The sequence below is a fragment of the Ipomoea nil genome, unplaced genomic scaffold (genome assembly GCF_001879475.1).
Source record: "Ipomoea nil cultivar Tokyo-kokei standard unplaced genomic scaffold, Asagao_1.1 scaffold0900, whole genome shotgun sequence".
Taxonomy (NCBI): domain Eukaryota; kingdom Viridiplantae; phylum Streptophyta; class Magnoliopsida; order Solanales; family Convolvulaceae; genus Ipomoea; species Ipomoea nil.
In genome coordinates this window covers 137,322-153,788 of record NW_017617328.1, presented here as the reverse complement: position 1 = coordinate 153,788, position 16,467 = coordinate 137,322, and the positions used below count along the sequence as shown (strand labels likewise).

The 16,467-nt window shown below is 37.6% G+C and overlaps 1 protein-coding gene across 1 annotated transcript; it reads right to left on the bottom strand.

Moving 5' to 3' along the window:
• Nucleotides 1–4,988: 4,988 nt before the first annotated feature.
• Nucleotides 4,989–8,514, bottom strand: LOC109179302 (glycerol-3-phosphate dehydrogenase [NAD(+)] 2, chloroplastic). The gene is made up of 9 exons (XM_019328806.1): nucleotides 8,132–8,514; nucleotides 7,136–7,272; nucleotides 6,941–7,046; nucleotides 6,544–6,745; nucleotides 6,371–6,458; nucleotides 5,989–6,136; nucleotides 5,696–5,845; nucleotides 5,458–5,607; nucleotides 4,989–5,379 (listed from the first exon to the last, which is right to left on the bottom strand). The coding sequence occupies exons 1-9, from the start codon at nucleotides 8,483–8,485 to the stop codon at nucleotides 5,365–5,367; spliced, it is 1,350 nt and encodes a 449-aa protein (XP_019184351.1). The 5' UTR covers nucleotides 8,486–8,514; the 3' UTR covers nucleotides 4,989–5,364.
• Nucleotides 8,515–16,467: the final 7,953 nt, after the last annotated feature.

Here is a 16,467-nt window from a genome sequence, read left to right as displayed (position 1 = left end):
TGCTGATGGAGTAATGTATTTTGATAAGGCATTGGACATTTAGAAAGCTCTCCAGAAGAGATATTAGCAGTCAGATCCTCATAGGATCGTTGAGATTCAGAACGAGATCTTTAGAACCGTTCAATGCAGTATGACTGTAAACGAGTACTTCACCAAAACTAACGTCCTATGGCAACAGATGAATTCATTGAGGCCCTTGCTGTTATGTGAGTGTGTGCCAAGGTGTTCATGTACTCTTGTGAGCAGAATGCAGAAGCAGAAAGAAGAGGATCTGATCATCCGGTTCCTAGAAGGCTTGAACGAGGAGTATGAAATCATTAAATCTGGAGTCCTAGTCACGGATCCCATTCCGGATATAGAGAAGGTGCTCAACATGACTTTGAAAGTGGAGAGGAAGATTAGAGGATCACTCAATAAAAAATGTAGTGATCTTGTCTAGTATAATGTTATTCAGAACCAAATAGAAGAGGAACAACCTGTTGTGGCAGCTTCAACATTCAACAAGAAGAAGAGGTTCACCAATTATGGGGGAAAGAACATACCTAAATGCACCTTATGTGGGATGACTGGCCACACAATTGAAAACTGCTACAAGAAACATGGGTATCTTCCTGGATGGGTTGTAGGTTAAAAATCAAAGAATAAGCAATTTCAGGACATGCAACATTCATCTAATGCCCTCTGTGAGCCAAACAGGTGATATAGGTATATCCCCTGACCAATTCCAAAAGCTATTGTTTATCTTGCAGAATCAAAACAAAGGGAATCAAGCCTCAAGCAATGCTGCTGTGACAGTAACCACCCCTAGAATCAAGCCAAACTTCAAAGAGTCTATGTGAATGCATGATGAAAGTAGAGCTATTCCCTATCCTCATGTTAATGTTGTCTTAAATTAACACATAATTTGGATACTAGACTCTGGAGTAACAGATCATATCACCTCCTCTCTAGATTATTTTGAAACATATCATAGAATCCAAAGAATTTCTGTTAAGCTTCCAAATGGTGAAACGAGGCTCAAATTAGGGTTCTCTGTGACATGCAGTTACAGAAGATCGTCAAATTCTTCATTTCGCTGGCTATGGTTCGTTGTTGTCTTATTCGAAGAACCTCCTGCATGTTCCATTGGATTGTTGTCTCCAGTTGTATCCATCACCACAGCTGCGACGTAGGTTCGACGGAGCTCTGATACCATGATGAACTGACTATGATCACATTAGAATCAAGCAAGATGAGAACAAAGTATGAGTGAATTGAGAGAGACAAAGCTGGAGTTTATGGTGATATAGAATGAAACAAGATACACTGCTGAATAATGAGCAGAGAGCTTTTATTACATTGAACGGTTATAACTAACTATGTTAAGGAAAATGACACATATGCCCTTGATCACTTCATCAAAAATCCATTGCTATTTCAATTCTAGATTACACGGTTCTTAATTTCAGAGCTCAACATTTATTCATCTATGGTTCTATCAAATTTTATGGCGAGATGTCGCTCGGAGTAGTAGAGATGTTTGAATCTCCGATCATCCTTTGCAAATATCTTTGTGGTATGAAGGTCTTTGTTTACGATTGATGCATGCATGCAATTTTAAACTGTTGTTTTACACAATTTATTGGACAAAGGTCATGTAATTGGTTTATGATTTTTGAAATCTTAAGTTCCTACTTACTCAGTCTTCTACTTGTTGCAAGTATTTGAGTATTCGAGCTTAAAATCTGAGGTTATACCTAACCATATGTCCATAGGTATTGGTGGCGTCCAGAGCTTTCATTTCGGGGTTTCCTCACTAACCCACGGCGGAGGCGGTGCAGACAATGTCCAACCTATTGGCGGTGCAAACGACCTGTGGAATGTCGACAACGACGAATTTTTTCCCATTCGGCGTTGCGATGAATCCCCTCCACACCCCCGGCGGTGCAGGAACACCCCAAATGGGGTTTGCCCCACTTCCATCCGTCCGAGGCGGTGCAGACAATGTCTCACATGTTTGCGGTGCAGGGGAAGTTGGGCCTTGTGAAATTAAGGTGTTTCATCAAGGTGATGTTTTGACAATCAATTTAGCGGCCGGTGCAACACTTGGGAAATTGAGGGATGAGTCAGTGCTCGACAACCTACTGTGCCGAAAACTTTCATGAAATTCTACTATCTTGAATTCAATGTTGCAAAAAACGTTAGGCGCCTCCTAGGGTTCGTAATTTAGTTATAAAATATAAGGTTTTCATAGTTATTTCTTACAAATTTAGTTATAAAATCGGGGTTGTCCCACTTCCACCCTTGGATGCGGTGCAGACAATGTCCCACTTGATGGCGGAGCAGGGGAAGTTGGGCCTCGTGATATTAAGGTGTTTCATCAAAGTGCTATTTTTATAATCAATTTAGCGAACGTTGCAACACTTGAGGAATTGAGGGATGCCGTAAGTGCTCTATGGCCTACTGTACCGAAAACTTTCATGAAATTCTACTGTCTTGAGTAAGATATTGAGTTTGTGTTGATTGCGTGTGAAGATGATTTGAATAGGTGTTTTCAATTTTTCGGCGCAAATACAGTGGTTCTATCACTCCTCTCATACCATTGATAAGGTATACTCAAAATTCTTTGTACTATTGAAATTTTTGTTTTGTTTTCTCTTGGATGATCTCTGCGGCTCCATTGCAGCAAGACTATCTGTTGGGTTGGCGAGGGTTGAGTAAACCTGTTGCTCCCAAATATAGCCAGTTGAGTGACCCTAACCCAATCTTAATTTATAACATGGTATCAGAGTGGTATCAGAGCATGTACGGTCCACTTTGTGTTCACCCAGAGTTGCGGTATTGGTGGCATCTATGCTTCCGGTTCAGGGGACAGTCCACCATGTTGAGTTCACCCAACTGTCCGTAGGTATTGGTGGCGTCCAAATCTTTCATTTCGGGGTTGCCCCACTTACCCCGGCGGAGGCGGTGCAGACAATGTCCCACCTGTTGGCCGTGCAAACGACATGTGGAATGTCGACAACGACGTATTTTTCCCATTCGGGGTTGTCGCCAATATCCCTCTGCTCCCCGGCGGTGCAGGAGCACCCCAAATCGGGGTTGTCCCACTCCCCGTCGGAGGCGGTGCATGGGAAGTTGAGCCTCGTGAAATTAAGGTGTTTTATCAAAATGATGTTTTGACAATCTATTTAGCGGTGGGTGCAACACTTGGGGAATTGCGGGATGCCGTCAGTTCTCAACGGCCTACTGTATCGAAAAGTTTCATGAAATTCTACTATCTTGATAAAGATATTGAGTTTGTGTTGATTGCGTCTAGAGAAGATTTGAATAGGTGTTTTTAATTTTTTGGCACAAATACAGTGGTTCTATCGCTCTTCTCATAATTTCTATATACTGTTGAAATTTGTTTTGTTTTCTCTGGGGTGATCTCTGCGGATCCATTGCATACCATCTGTTGGGTTGGGCGATGGCGAAATAAACCTGCTGCTTCCAAACTGGGCGCTCAAAGAATCAACCCAGGATGTAAAAGCACAAAAAAGAATTAGACTGTTGTACATTTTCTTCTCTCCCTCTTCTGACAATTTCCAGTTAAAATGACCCAAGATATGAAATGTCTTAGTTTTCTGTGTCAAACTTTCATTCTTTTTTGCACTGGTTGCATATAACTCATTGTTTATATGTCATCCAAATTCGTTATGCCTCTCTGCTGCTATTGACTGTTATCTGCCTTTCTTAAAGTGAGTAAAAGGTATTGTAATATGCTAAGAAGGCTGTATTCCTCATCCTTCTCTTGTTTAATATTCAATCAATATTTTTAAATTCTTGGTTTCTTTTGAGAGCCTTTAGGTTAATTTATGGTTTAATTTTTCATCGGATAGAATTGTTTACGGTTTTTTTAAAATGCATTTTGATTTTTTTTTTTTAATTAGAAAAAGTGTTTCTTCCACTTTTGTTCCCAAAACCATGAGATTATTTTGACATTTAGTCTCTAATTATTAGTTTTTCACATTTGGTTTCATAATTTTTAAAGGGAAAATGGCACTTTCCCCCTTGAGTTATATATCTATAGCATTTAGTTCCCCTAAATTATTGAAGTGGCTGTTTTCCCCCCTGAAATGTTAAATGGACATATTTACCCTTAAACTAAATATTTAATTTATTTTTTTCTCCAACAAATTATGACCATAATTTGGTTCAAACTAAACAAACACTATAGCAACCAAACCGAAATATTCCAATTACAATTTAGAATCGAAATTCGATATTTAGAGTTTATTAAAATCGTGAACCAGAACGGACGGTTCATGTTCCGAACTGAAAAAATAAAATACATTTATTGTTGAATTTAGACTATTTTAAAATAAAAAATAAAATTTTAAAATAAAGACGGTTCAAAATCGCGAATCAGATCCGGAACCGCCGGTTCACGGTTCAAGATTCAATTTTTTTGATACATAATTTTAATAAATTGACATTTAAATATTGGGTTCTAGATCTGAATTATAACCGTAAACTATTAATTCGATTGCTTTAGTATCCGGTTCAATTCAAATCGAACCGTGGTCATCCTTACGTATACGCAATAATTTGTTAGAGTAGTAAAATAAATAAAATGTTTACTTTAAGGATATAAATGTCAATTTAATATATCAGGGAGAAAAAGCACCACTTTTAGAATAATTGAGGGGGCTAATGTGATTACCTAAATAATTGAGGGGAAAAAAGTGCTATAAGTATATAACTCAGGGGTAAAAAGTGCCATTTTCCCATTTTTAAATCTTTGTCACATTTAGTTTTTGTCTTAATTTTTAGTTATTGCCAATTTATCTTAAAAGTTAAAAATTGTTCTCTTTATTACCTTCTTTAGGGAAGGACCAAAAGTAATAGTTCTACCATTTAAAATAAATTATTTGCCTACAATTTGGTTACCGAAAATTGAAAATTAGGTTGAAGAAACTAAATTTGACAAGAATTTAAAATCATGAGATGAAATGTAGAAAAAATAATAATTAGGGACCCAAAAAAAAAAAAAACTTATAGAAAAACATTCTCAAAATGTTATTAGTGCTTCATAGAACACAAATAAGAGCAAACCTCCCCACAAGACTTTTTTCGTTTTCCCAATTTTTCTTACACGTCAAGTGAGTGAGAGGATTAAATACAACATCAAGTCTTTTTCCAGCTTTTTTTGTAGGATATAAATATGTGAAAGAGGGCAAAAGAACACCCCCAAACCAAAAAAAAAAAAAAAAAAAAAAAAAAGGAAAACTTTATAGTATGGGACTACTCTACTTGGCAGCACAATCTAATAACAAACAATGATGTATAATATTAAAACATATGACTTTGAGGATTTATCCTCTTCTCTGCAACTTATCCAAATCTCTAAACTTCTTCAACCTGTAAACCAAAAGGCAATAATATCACAGACAGACAGTAAAAAAAACAACATTGGAATATTTGGGACCCAAAATTTACCTGGGGGAGATTCATCAATTCAAAAACAGCTTTAGTTGGTGTGAGTTCATTGTCAATAATCCGGGCAACTGCTGTCAAAACCGGCATTTTGACCTTGTATTTTTGCGCTAGCGCAATCACAGCTCCCGCTGTTGATATACCTTCGGCCACCTTAAAAAACACAAACCATTTCGGGTGAAAGAAACCCCGGGACAGTTCCACACAAGAAACCGCGAGACAATTTTCATTTTTCACTAACCTGGTTCATAGAACCAAGTATGTCTTCAAGCTTTTCTCCCGATCCAAGACGAACCCCAACAGTTCTGTTTCTTGAAAGATTCACAAAACACGTGAGCATGATGTCCCCCGTCCCTGAAAGCCCCGTTAATGTAGTCGACTTTCCACCCATCTTTAGTGGAACAAAAACAGCAATACAACAATCACTTTCTGATAATCATTGTTCATGGTTTTGATGTCACCGAGATAACAATGTTAACCCACGAACTAAAACTTTCCTTAAACAGTAAAGAATCATAGAAAGATTCCACCAACCTTTGTCGCCAACCATCGAATTTCAGAGCACCCTTGTGCTACGAGAGCAGCCATGGAGTTGTTCCCGAGATTCAATCCTTCCACAATACCGGCTGCGATTGCTAGTACATTCTTCAGCGCACCTGCAATCTCAATCCCTGTAACATCACTGAAGCTTCGGTGTTACAAGAAAGCACTTAAGTGCATACATATTTTAACAGCTCGAGCCTCGAATCTCTTGTTGAGCATATAACCATTAATGTGCAATCCAACTATCAGCTTAGGCTTTTAGTTGAGATGGAGTACATGTTTCAATTTAGTATCAGAGCCAGACCATAGGTCACATGCTAATTGCTGCTAGGCCGAAAAAAGACCAGTATAGGATAAGGATTAGAAGAACAACCTTGATGTATTGATTCTCAGGTTTCTCGAGGCCAGAAGTTGCTGAACTGCATTCGCAACTTTTTTGTCTTTAGACGCTACCACCATTGCTGCATAGTTACGGGGAATGATTTTGATCACTAACAAACTTAATCTAGTGCACGAAGTATATGCTATGAAGATTAAATAAATAACCTGTTGGTAACGTGTTCATCAACTCGAGTGCGAAAGAAGGTCCAGATAGAACAACATAGGGCTGTCGAGGACTTCTTAGAGCTCGGGGGATTATCTGAGACATTGTTCTTAATGTATTGAGCTCTAAACCCTTGCTGAGAGATATAAATGGCAAGCTCGGATCAACATGCATTGCAATATCCTCAAGGAATACCGAGCTGAACTGCAAATAAGTGGCATTCTTTGGTCGTGAGGTCAAACTAGACAGCATAAACAAGCTAAAGAAGAAGAAACTTTAGTTTAAATTTCTCTTTTTGCAGATACCCATGTCTTTGAACTCTAAGGTTACGAGGTTATCCAACATAATTTCATAAAATCTAGGGAAACGAAGTACCAAAGAAAATATGGTCTGAATTACCTGAACTGGTACAGCATGGAAACAAAAATCTGCACCAAGCAGAGCAGCCTTGGCATCAGTTGTTGCAATTACGTTTTCGGGTAGCTTGTGCTCTGGAAAATACTTACTGGAGCAAAAGAAAACCGAACAGAAAACGACCATAAAGATGAAGCTACGGAATATGGAAAAGGGATGACACACAAACCACAAACTCACCAATTGCAGTGATTCTCATTAATGGATTCACAAACTCGATGATCTCGTACGAGCATATTAACTTCCAATTCAGCCTTTCTATTTGCAACATGGGCAGCCATAGCTGTTCCAAAAGATCCACCTCCAAGAACCACCACCTAAAGTTCTAAGTAATACAAAATTAAACATTTACCCAAATTGAAGATTTGAAGCAACAATAGCACTAATTAAACATTTTATTGGGGGCAACCCCAGCCAAGTTGGCCAAGCTATTGACTTGGTAACCACAAGGTTACGAATTCCACGGCAAGCGAGAGCAACCTATTGGCCTTTTTCGTTTGAGTCAGTCAGCAATGACAACCTAAGTTGTATACCTCATTGTGGTTCTTTGTTGGCTGGAGTCACAAATTGGGACTTACCCAATGCACACCCTTAGATAATTGGAGCAATCCTAGCCGAGTTGATCAAACTTTTGACTTGATAACCATAAGGTTACAAGTTCAACTCCTAGGGGGAGCGGCCTAATAGCTTTCTTGGTTTGAGCTGGTCAGCTATGGACAACCTAGTCTGTCTTATCTCCTTGTGCGGTCAGCTATGAGCAACACCTTTGTGGTCCTTTGTAGGGGTCACAAGGCGGGTTTATCCCGTGCACACCTTCGTAGCTAAAAAAAATAAAAAAAAAATAGGCATTTTACACCGTCTGCATACTACTGCTAAAGTGAGATGCCCTACCTGAGTTCTAGCATTACCATTCTCAGAACTTCATATACAGATACGGAGATACCAATGGATTATTTAACTGAATTTCTAATTAATTTCATATAAAGAGCAGCAGAAACTAAAGAGCAGCAAAAACCAATTCAAGTAAACAGGAGTAAAACATAAAAATGAGAGCTTTAGAACTAATCCTACCTTAAAAATCCCAAATTACTACTTGCTAGCATTAAGATTAACACAGCTTTGGGGAAAAAAAATGAAAAAAAAATAAAAAAATAAAATAACAGTAAGTGTATAGACCTTGTTAGTGCGTTCAAGAACGTCAGTCTTGGCCTTGGACCGCCATGAGCGAGACCATCGAACCAGCTTCTCCCAGGCAAACTTGACCACCTTGCGCCGATCTTTACTAGACCCATCAAGCGAAACCTCGTCCTGGTTCGACAGAGGCGGCGGCGGCGGCGGCGGCGAAGGGTCGACTGCTCCGCCGGTGGCGCAGACGGTGGAGGAAGAGCGGAGAATAGGGAAGTGAAAGGGCTTGACAGGGAAGCATTGCAGAGAGTTGGGGTTGTGGGATTGTGGGTGTGAAGAAGAGTGAGAATGAGAGTTGAAGAGTGAGTGAGGTGAAGAAAATGGAGTCTCCAAAAGGGACGCCATTGCTGTGCCTCCGAGCTTCCTTGACTCTCAGCGCTTATATGGTAAACGTTTTTGGTTCTCTAATGTGGCTATCCAATCTGTGCTTTACGTGTCACGGGAGTGGGGATATGAAAGAATAACATGTTTAGACTTTTTGTGTTCAAGCTTAAAAGTATATAAGTGATAAAAATTTAGAATCACTTAAACAACTTATAGTAGGTTCATGGGATTTAGATATAGGGCCTTTAGGGTCGGGGTTCAACCTTTTGGAAGAATGTGATTTAGATATAGGCTTTGTTTAGTTAGGAGCTGATTCACTGATTTTTAGTGGATTTGACCATCTTTAGCGGTTTGACTTAGTCAAACCGTTAAAGAAGATGTTTGATTAATAACTTTTTCACTTAGCGAATTGCCATCCGAATCGTCAAATTTGACACGCTACTAAGAGCAGCGCTTAAGCATAGCGTTTCACTTTTTTATTTTCAAAGTTCTAATTTGCCCTTATTTCTCTCATCACTTCTCCCAATCTCAAGCTGGTTCATTCTCGGATCTACTTCTCTCCATCGCAAATCTGCTTGGCTCCATCTCAAATCTGCTTCTCTCAGTCTCAGTTTACTCCCAGGCCACAAACTACTCACATGCTACTCAGCATACCTCTATCTCCGGCAAGCTTTCCGGTAAAAGGTTGGTGGATCGTATATTCAACCTAGGGTTTCTGTGAGTTACGCATCCCTTGTTTTCTGAGGTGCGATTTCTGATTTGTTTTCCAGGTGTTTTTTCTACATGAATATGAAATTTTTGTGCTTTGAATCCTGTGACTTTGTTATATATTTACGGTGCTTTGAATGGCGATTTACTAGTGTATTCTTTTGTTGATATTTTTATGCTTTGAATCCTGCGACTTTGTTGTATATTCACTTGTATATTCCTAAGTGATTTCCACCACTGAAGGATACAAAAGAATGAAAACAGAAATGCAGCCTACCTTCTTCATCTATAGACTTGTTTGTTTCTGGTGAAAACCAATCTGCTCCAGTCAACCTGACCAGGTGTTATGTATTTGTATTGAGTTTAGCTAGGCATCTCATAATCCATTTTTCACCTACGGTTAGTTTGAGTTGATAAGAAGGAAAAAAAAAAAAAAAAAAAAAAAAGAGGAAACAAATTAATGAATAGGGGAAAGAATTACAGAATTGAAAACTCCCAATACTTTGGTAAATATACTGGAGTTAGCAATGGATGCTTTTTGTGGCATCTGAATTCTTTGTGCATCTGAGTTGAAGGTATACTTGATATTTGAGTCACCATCAAACCTCCAATATGAAGAGAAATCAAATGTTCTTATTTTGCAATGATAATAACCATACAAGGAGTACATTTCCTTAAAAATACTTTTTAGTCAGTGGTTCATTCCCTAATTTTAGCTTAAAAAAATCAGCTCTAACATAGTAAAAAATGCAAATAAAAAGGCTCTTGTGTCAATGTTATTTTCTTATTACATACTGCAGCTGGTGGATGGTTCATTCTGTTCATCTAAAATGCTACTTTGCATTCTTTCATGTTTAGATGTCACCAACTCAAAACTGAAATGTAGATGCAAGTCAAGGAAGTAAAAATGACAACAAAGATGAAAATCAAGGAAGTAGAGTTAATTGGTCAAAAGAATTACTTTACATATACTTTGTGACCTTTATATTCAATATGTTGAAATGAGTAAGGGGGGAAAATGTGGAGTTACCTCTCAAAGGTTGATATGGAAAAAGATTGAATTAGAGTTCAACAACCAAAGTAAGTTGGCATGAGATAAAAATAAACTCAAAAATAAGGTGGATTGGATGAGAAATAGATGGAGCTTATGGAAACAATTGAAAGCAAAAGAGACGGGACTAGGATGGGATCATGTGAAAGGGACTATAAGTGCTAACGATGAATGGTGGGCTATGAAAATGAATGTTAGTTATCTTTTAAGTTGACTTACTTTAGTTTTAATTAAATAGTTAGATATATCTATTAAAAATTTTGTGTTTTGTTTTATAGGAAAAATCAAAATTTGATTCATTTCGAGATGAAGGGATTGAGCCCGAGCTTGAAAATAAAATGGATCAAATTTTTGGATCTTATGCCCAAGGAAAGTACAAGTTTAGTTCGGTAGCCAATTCTCCACATGAACAAGAAGTATATATTCCTTCTCCACCTCATAGGAATGAGAGCATGTTTCTCTTGATGACATGAATCTTAATAATGGTAATGACAATTACTATGGGGGAGCATCATGAGATGATGTATGGAGAGAGTCTAGTCCTACCCCTACTCCTACATCTACTAATATCACTCAAGTGACGCATGTTGAGAGGGATGACATAAGAAGAGGTAAGAGGGCTTTTGAGGGTGATTCATCACAAAGTTATAAGAGTGCAAAGACTTCCACTAAAAAAGAAGGGGTTGTCACAAATGCTTGGTGACTTGATGCAACAAATTAATGAGAGGAATACTTCAACACAAGAAATGAATACTTCAATGATGAACATGATGAATAGCAACATGAATGTGATAAATTCAATGAATGCTAGTACAACAAAGTATGGTGTTGAAGATGCTTTGGCAAATGTGTGTAGTTTGCCCAGTTTGGAGCCCCATGCCCCCGAGTTCTTCTTTGCTTGCACAATGATTGAAGATCCTAAAAAAGATCTTTTTTTTTTTTTTGGATTACCGGATGATGAGAGTAGGCTTGGATACATTAAGTACTTGCATGACCATGAGAAGCATCCAAAAAGCTAAACTTGTTTAGCTTTTAATCATGATGGGTGGTGTAGTTTTTTGTGTAGAAAGTTTATGAACATTTAACTTTCTAACTATGTTATGCTAATATTTTTGCCATCAAACATATGTAGATGGTTATGATGGGTGGTGTAGCTTTTTTTGTAAAGAAAGTTTATGAACATTTAACTTTCTAACTATGTTATGCTACTTTTTTGCCATCAAACTTATGAAGATGTTCATAATGGATTGTGTAGCTTTTTTTTTTTTTTTTTTTTTTTTTTTGTAAAGAAAGTTTATGAATACTTAACTTTCTAATTATGTTATGCTACTTTATTGCCGTCAAACTTATGAAGATGTTCATGATGGATTGTGTAGCGTTTTTTGTAAAGAAAGTTTATGAATATTTAACTTTCAAACTATGCTATGCTATTAATTTTTGTTATCAAATTTATGAAATTGTTTTGTTGTGTTTATAAGTTTTAGAGTAAATTTTATTTGTTTCTATGCAGGTATGGATAATAATGATATGCAACTTAGACAACTTCTCCTATATAATCAACAATCTCTCCAATATAAAGAGTATTTGAAAAATGATGACGAATTTTGGGATTTGGTGACATGTGCAACTGGTTACATGTGTTTCTATTTTTTGAATCATATATACAAAGAACCATGTTTGACTTCTTATTTAACGGGAGAAAGATGGATGGATGAATTATTAAATGGTCATGAAAAGCGGTGTTTTAACACCTTTAGAATGAGTCAAAATATATTTCGTCAACTATGTGTTGTTTTAGAAAACAAGTATGGTTTGAGGTCAACTAGGATGTCAATATGGGAGAAAGTGGGTTTATTTGTATATGTACTTAGTAAGTGTGCTCCTAATAGGGATACTCAAGAGTGTTTTCAACATTCCGGTGAAATCGCGAGTAGAATTTTTAAAGAAGTTCTAAATGTTATGGATAGCTTTTCAAGAGATATACTTGTACCAAAAGATCCAGAGTTCAAGGAAATTCCACCACAGTACAATTATCAATGATAGTAGATATATGCCACATTTTAAGGGTATTGTTATTATTATTATTATTATTATTATTATTATTATTATTATTATTATTATTATTATTATTATTATTATTATTATTATGATGGTGATGGTGATGGTGATGGTGATGATGATGATACAGGTAAAGGGTTTGGGGATTTTTCCTCAAGCCCTTCCTTTTTGAATCCTAAATATTTTCCCCGAAGTTTTTTAAAATTGGTAGAAAATACCCTTGAGAACACAACTGATGAATTTATTGGGAGGGGCTATTTAAAAACAATTAAAACAGCCCAAAAATGTGTTGGGAAGGCAAATATGGCTCAAAATTATTGTGGAAAGCAGGATAAATCATAGATTCTTCATTGTGGTGCTACCGACACAATGACATTTGAATTGTCGGATATTATCTCATCGTCTAAAACAAAAAAAAAAACACATCCAAGCGGCTAATGGAGAAATAATGCATGTTGAAGGGGGAGGAACTATTGAAATTTCACCAACCATGAAACTTTCCAACTGTCTTTATGTTCCCTCGTTATCACATAAATTGTTATCAATCAGTCATGTGACAAAGGAGCTCAACTGCACGGTTTTAATGCATCCTACTTTTTGTATCTTACAGGATATCAGGACGGGAGTGATCATTGGGCGTGGCACTGAACGCCAAGGGTTGTACTACGTGGACGAAGTGACTCAACGCGGTACTGTGATGCTGGCTCATGGAACCATAGATCATGAAGCCTGGTTATGGCATAGGAGACTTGGACATCCATCTAATGGGTATTTACATATTTTGTTCCCAAAATTATTTCCCTCCAATAATATGTCAAAATGTGAGACGTGTGTGTTAGCTAAAAGCCATAGACAAACCTTTAAACCAAATAACACAAGGGTTGATTTACCTTTTTCATTGATCCATTCTGATGTTTGGGGTCCGGCTCCGATTATTGGGGGACAAAACTTTCGTTTTTTCTTAATATTTGTGGATGATTGTACTCGAATGACCTGGGTTTACTTCCTGAAACACAAGTCAGAAGTTTTTTGATAAATTCACCATGTTCTATGCCATGATTCAAACCCAGTTCCAAAAGAATATTCAGATTTTTCGATCTGATAATGGAGGGGAATTTGTTAACACCCATATGCAACAATTTTTTCAAAACAAGGGGATAATTCATCAAACTACTTGCCCACATACTCTAGAACAGAATGGTGTAGTTGAACGAAAAAATCGTATTCTGTTAGAAATAACTCGGGCTCTTCTGATTGAGTCACGAGTTCCTAAATCTTTTTGTCCTGAAGCTATCGCCACAGCCACTTACCTTATCAATCGACTCCCGACCAACATCCTCAAACTAAAAACTCCATTACAAACTCTATCAGGATTTACCAAAGTACCCCCTGCTCTTACTCTTCAACCACGAATCTTTGGTTGTTCTGTTTTTGTCCATATACCCAAAACAAATCGAACCAAACTTGACCCTTGTGGTGAGAAGTGTGTATTCATTGGTTATGGAGTAAACCAAAAAGGTTACAGGTGTTATAATCCAAAGACACGTCAAATGTTCACCACCATGAACTGTGACTTTCTTGAAACTGAGTATTACTACAATTCCCAACACAGTGGTCAGGGGGAGAAGGGATGCTTAGACACACTAAGTTGGTTGAAATATGTTTCATCATCAGAGGAGATTAATCATAGTACCAAAGATGAGTCACTTGATACTCCCACACAATCTGCGGAACTAATCGTTAATGCCACTGAAAATGCTCCTCCCAACCTGATGCCTGAGGTGAGTAATACTTACTCTTCTGATACTCACTCTTCTACTTCTCACTCCCCGGAACATATTCAATCTTCTGGAAGTCCATCTATTTCTTTTGACCTTGGTGAGAAAACAACAGAACAGGTTGAACCAGTCCGGGAGGAAATGGTAGAGCAGGGTGAACTACCACAAGAAGAAACACCAGAAAGATATGTGTTACCTCCTAGGGCAAACAGAGGAATTCCACCTAAACGGTACTCTCCAGAAAAAGTGACTCGAGGATCAAAGTATCCAGTGACCAACATATCCGAAGGAAACCTGTCTGAAGAAGCTAGGGCTTTTGTTTCATCACTATATTCTGAAGAAACTCCAGCTACTGTGAAACAAGCCTTGGAATCAAAGAACTGGAAAGATGCAATGGAAACGGAGATGGAGGCATTGATGAAAAATGACACATGGGAGAAGTGTGCACTTCCGTTAAGAAAAAAACCGGTGGGATGTCGCTGGGTTTTTACAATCAAACATAATCCAGATGGGACTATTGAAAGGTATAAGGCTCGGTTAGTAGCTAAAGGTTACACTCAAACATATGGGATTGACTACTCAGAGACTTTCTCTCCAGTAGCCAAGATTGACACGATCCGGGTTCTTTTCTCGATAGCTGCAAATGAAGGATGGCCACTTTATCAGTTTGATGTAAAGAACGCTTTCCTGCATGGAGAATTAAAAGAAGAAGTATATATGGAAGCACCTCCCAGATTCGCGGGAGACTTCAAGACAGGTGAAGTTTGCCTGTTAAAGAAATCTCTCTATGGGCTAAAACAGTCTCCTCGAGCTTGGTTTGGCAGATTTACTCTAGCAATGAAAAGATATGGATTTAAACAGAGAAACTTGGATCATACTCTGTTCCTCAAACGAAGAGGTAGTCTTGTAACATGTCTGATTATATATGTTGATGACATGATCATTACAGGAAACGATAAGGAGGAAATGACAGAACTAAAGAAGAATTTGTTTACAGAATTCGAGATGAAGGACTTGGGAAGACTTAAGTACTTTCTTGGAATAGAAGTACTAAGATCTAAACAAGGGATCTTTGTTTGTCAGAAAAAATATGTTCTAGATCTATTAGCCGAAACAGGAATGATTGATTGCAAACCTGCGGATACCCCAATGATGGTGAATCATAGGCTTCAAATGGTAGAAGGAGCCGAGTTAGCAAACAAAGAAAGATATCAACGGCTAGTGGGAAAACTAATTTATCTCTCACATACTCGCCCAGACATAGCATACGCAGTAGGTGTTGTTAGTCAATTCATGCATCAACCCCAAGTAACACACATGGAAGCAGTGTGGAGGATTATTAGATATCTCAAGGGAACAGTTGGCCATGGAGTTCTCTTTAAACCAAACGGGCATATGAAAATCCTAGGGTATACGGATGCAGACTGGGCAGGAGATAAAGGAGATCGAAGATCAACATCAGGATATTTTACCCTGGTGGGTGGAAATCTGGTTACGTGGAGAAGCAAAAAAACAAAAAGTGGTTGCTCTATCTAGTGCAGAAGCTGAGTTTCGTGGGGTGGCACGAGGCTTAGCAGAAATATTATGGATACGGAAACTTCTAACTGAGATCGGTTTTCCCCCAACCGAAACTATCAAGATCATGTGTGATAATGAGGCAGCAATCCAAATCTCAGAAAACCCAGTACAACATGATCGTACAAAGCATGTAGAGGTTGATAGACACTTCATCAAAGAGAAGCTGGAAGCAGGGATAATAGAGTTACCATTTGTTCGATCTGAAGACCAATTAGCAGATATATTAACAAAACCAGTTAATGGCAGGATTTTCAGCAACTGTCTGGTCAAGTTAAGTATCGGAAATCCCACTACTCAACTTGAGGGGGAGTGTTAAAAAGGAAAAAGAATAATCATATGAGCAATTACAGGGATCAGCTGATTCATCATATCATAGTAAATAATAGATGAGATATTACAGCTGATTTACAGCCTTAAAATTTATTCTATTTCCTTTAATAACCAAATGTATTCACCTATAAATTCCTGTATCATCTTTCATTGTAAGATCATCAAAAACATGTACAATTCTTCTTCTTCAATGCTTGTTATCAATAATAACATAGGAAATGAGTCGTCACTATGGTTATAACTCAAAGATCAAACTCGCTATTTTCCCTTTATATATATATATATATATATATATATATATATATATATATATATATATATATATATATATATATATATATATGGGTTTTATCTTTTACTACAATTCTCCCACTTAAATTGATCACCCATTATGATTATGGGGAACCCTGTGTCGGGTTCTGAATGCGTCCAAAAATCTGATCAGACAGCTTCTCATCAACACGATTTGGATTACAATAATGCTAGTTGTTCCAATGCCA

What these genes read in the sequence shown, in the direction of transcription:
- LOC109179302 (XM_019328806.1), bottom strand. Translation starts at nt 8,485, where the DNA reads ATGGCGTCCCTTTTGGAGACTCCATTTTCTTCACCTCACTCACTCTTC. An exon ending in GATGAACACGTTACCAACAG is followed by an intron (nt 6,459 to 6,543) that starts GTTATTTATTTA and finishes GTAACTATGCAG; the next exon opens with CAATGGTGGTAGCGTCTAAA. An exon ending in TACTTGGTTCTATGAACCAG is followed by an intron (nt 5,608 to 5,695) that starts GTTAGTGAAAAA and finishes GTGTTTTTTAAG; the next exon opens with GTGGCCGAAGGTATATCAAC.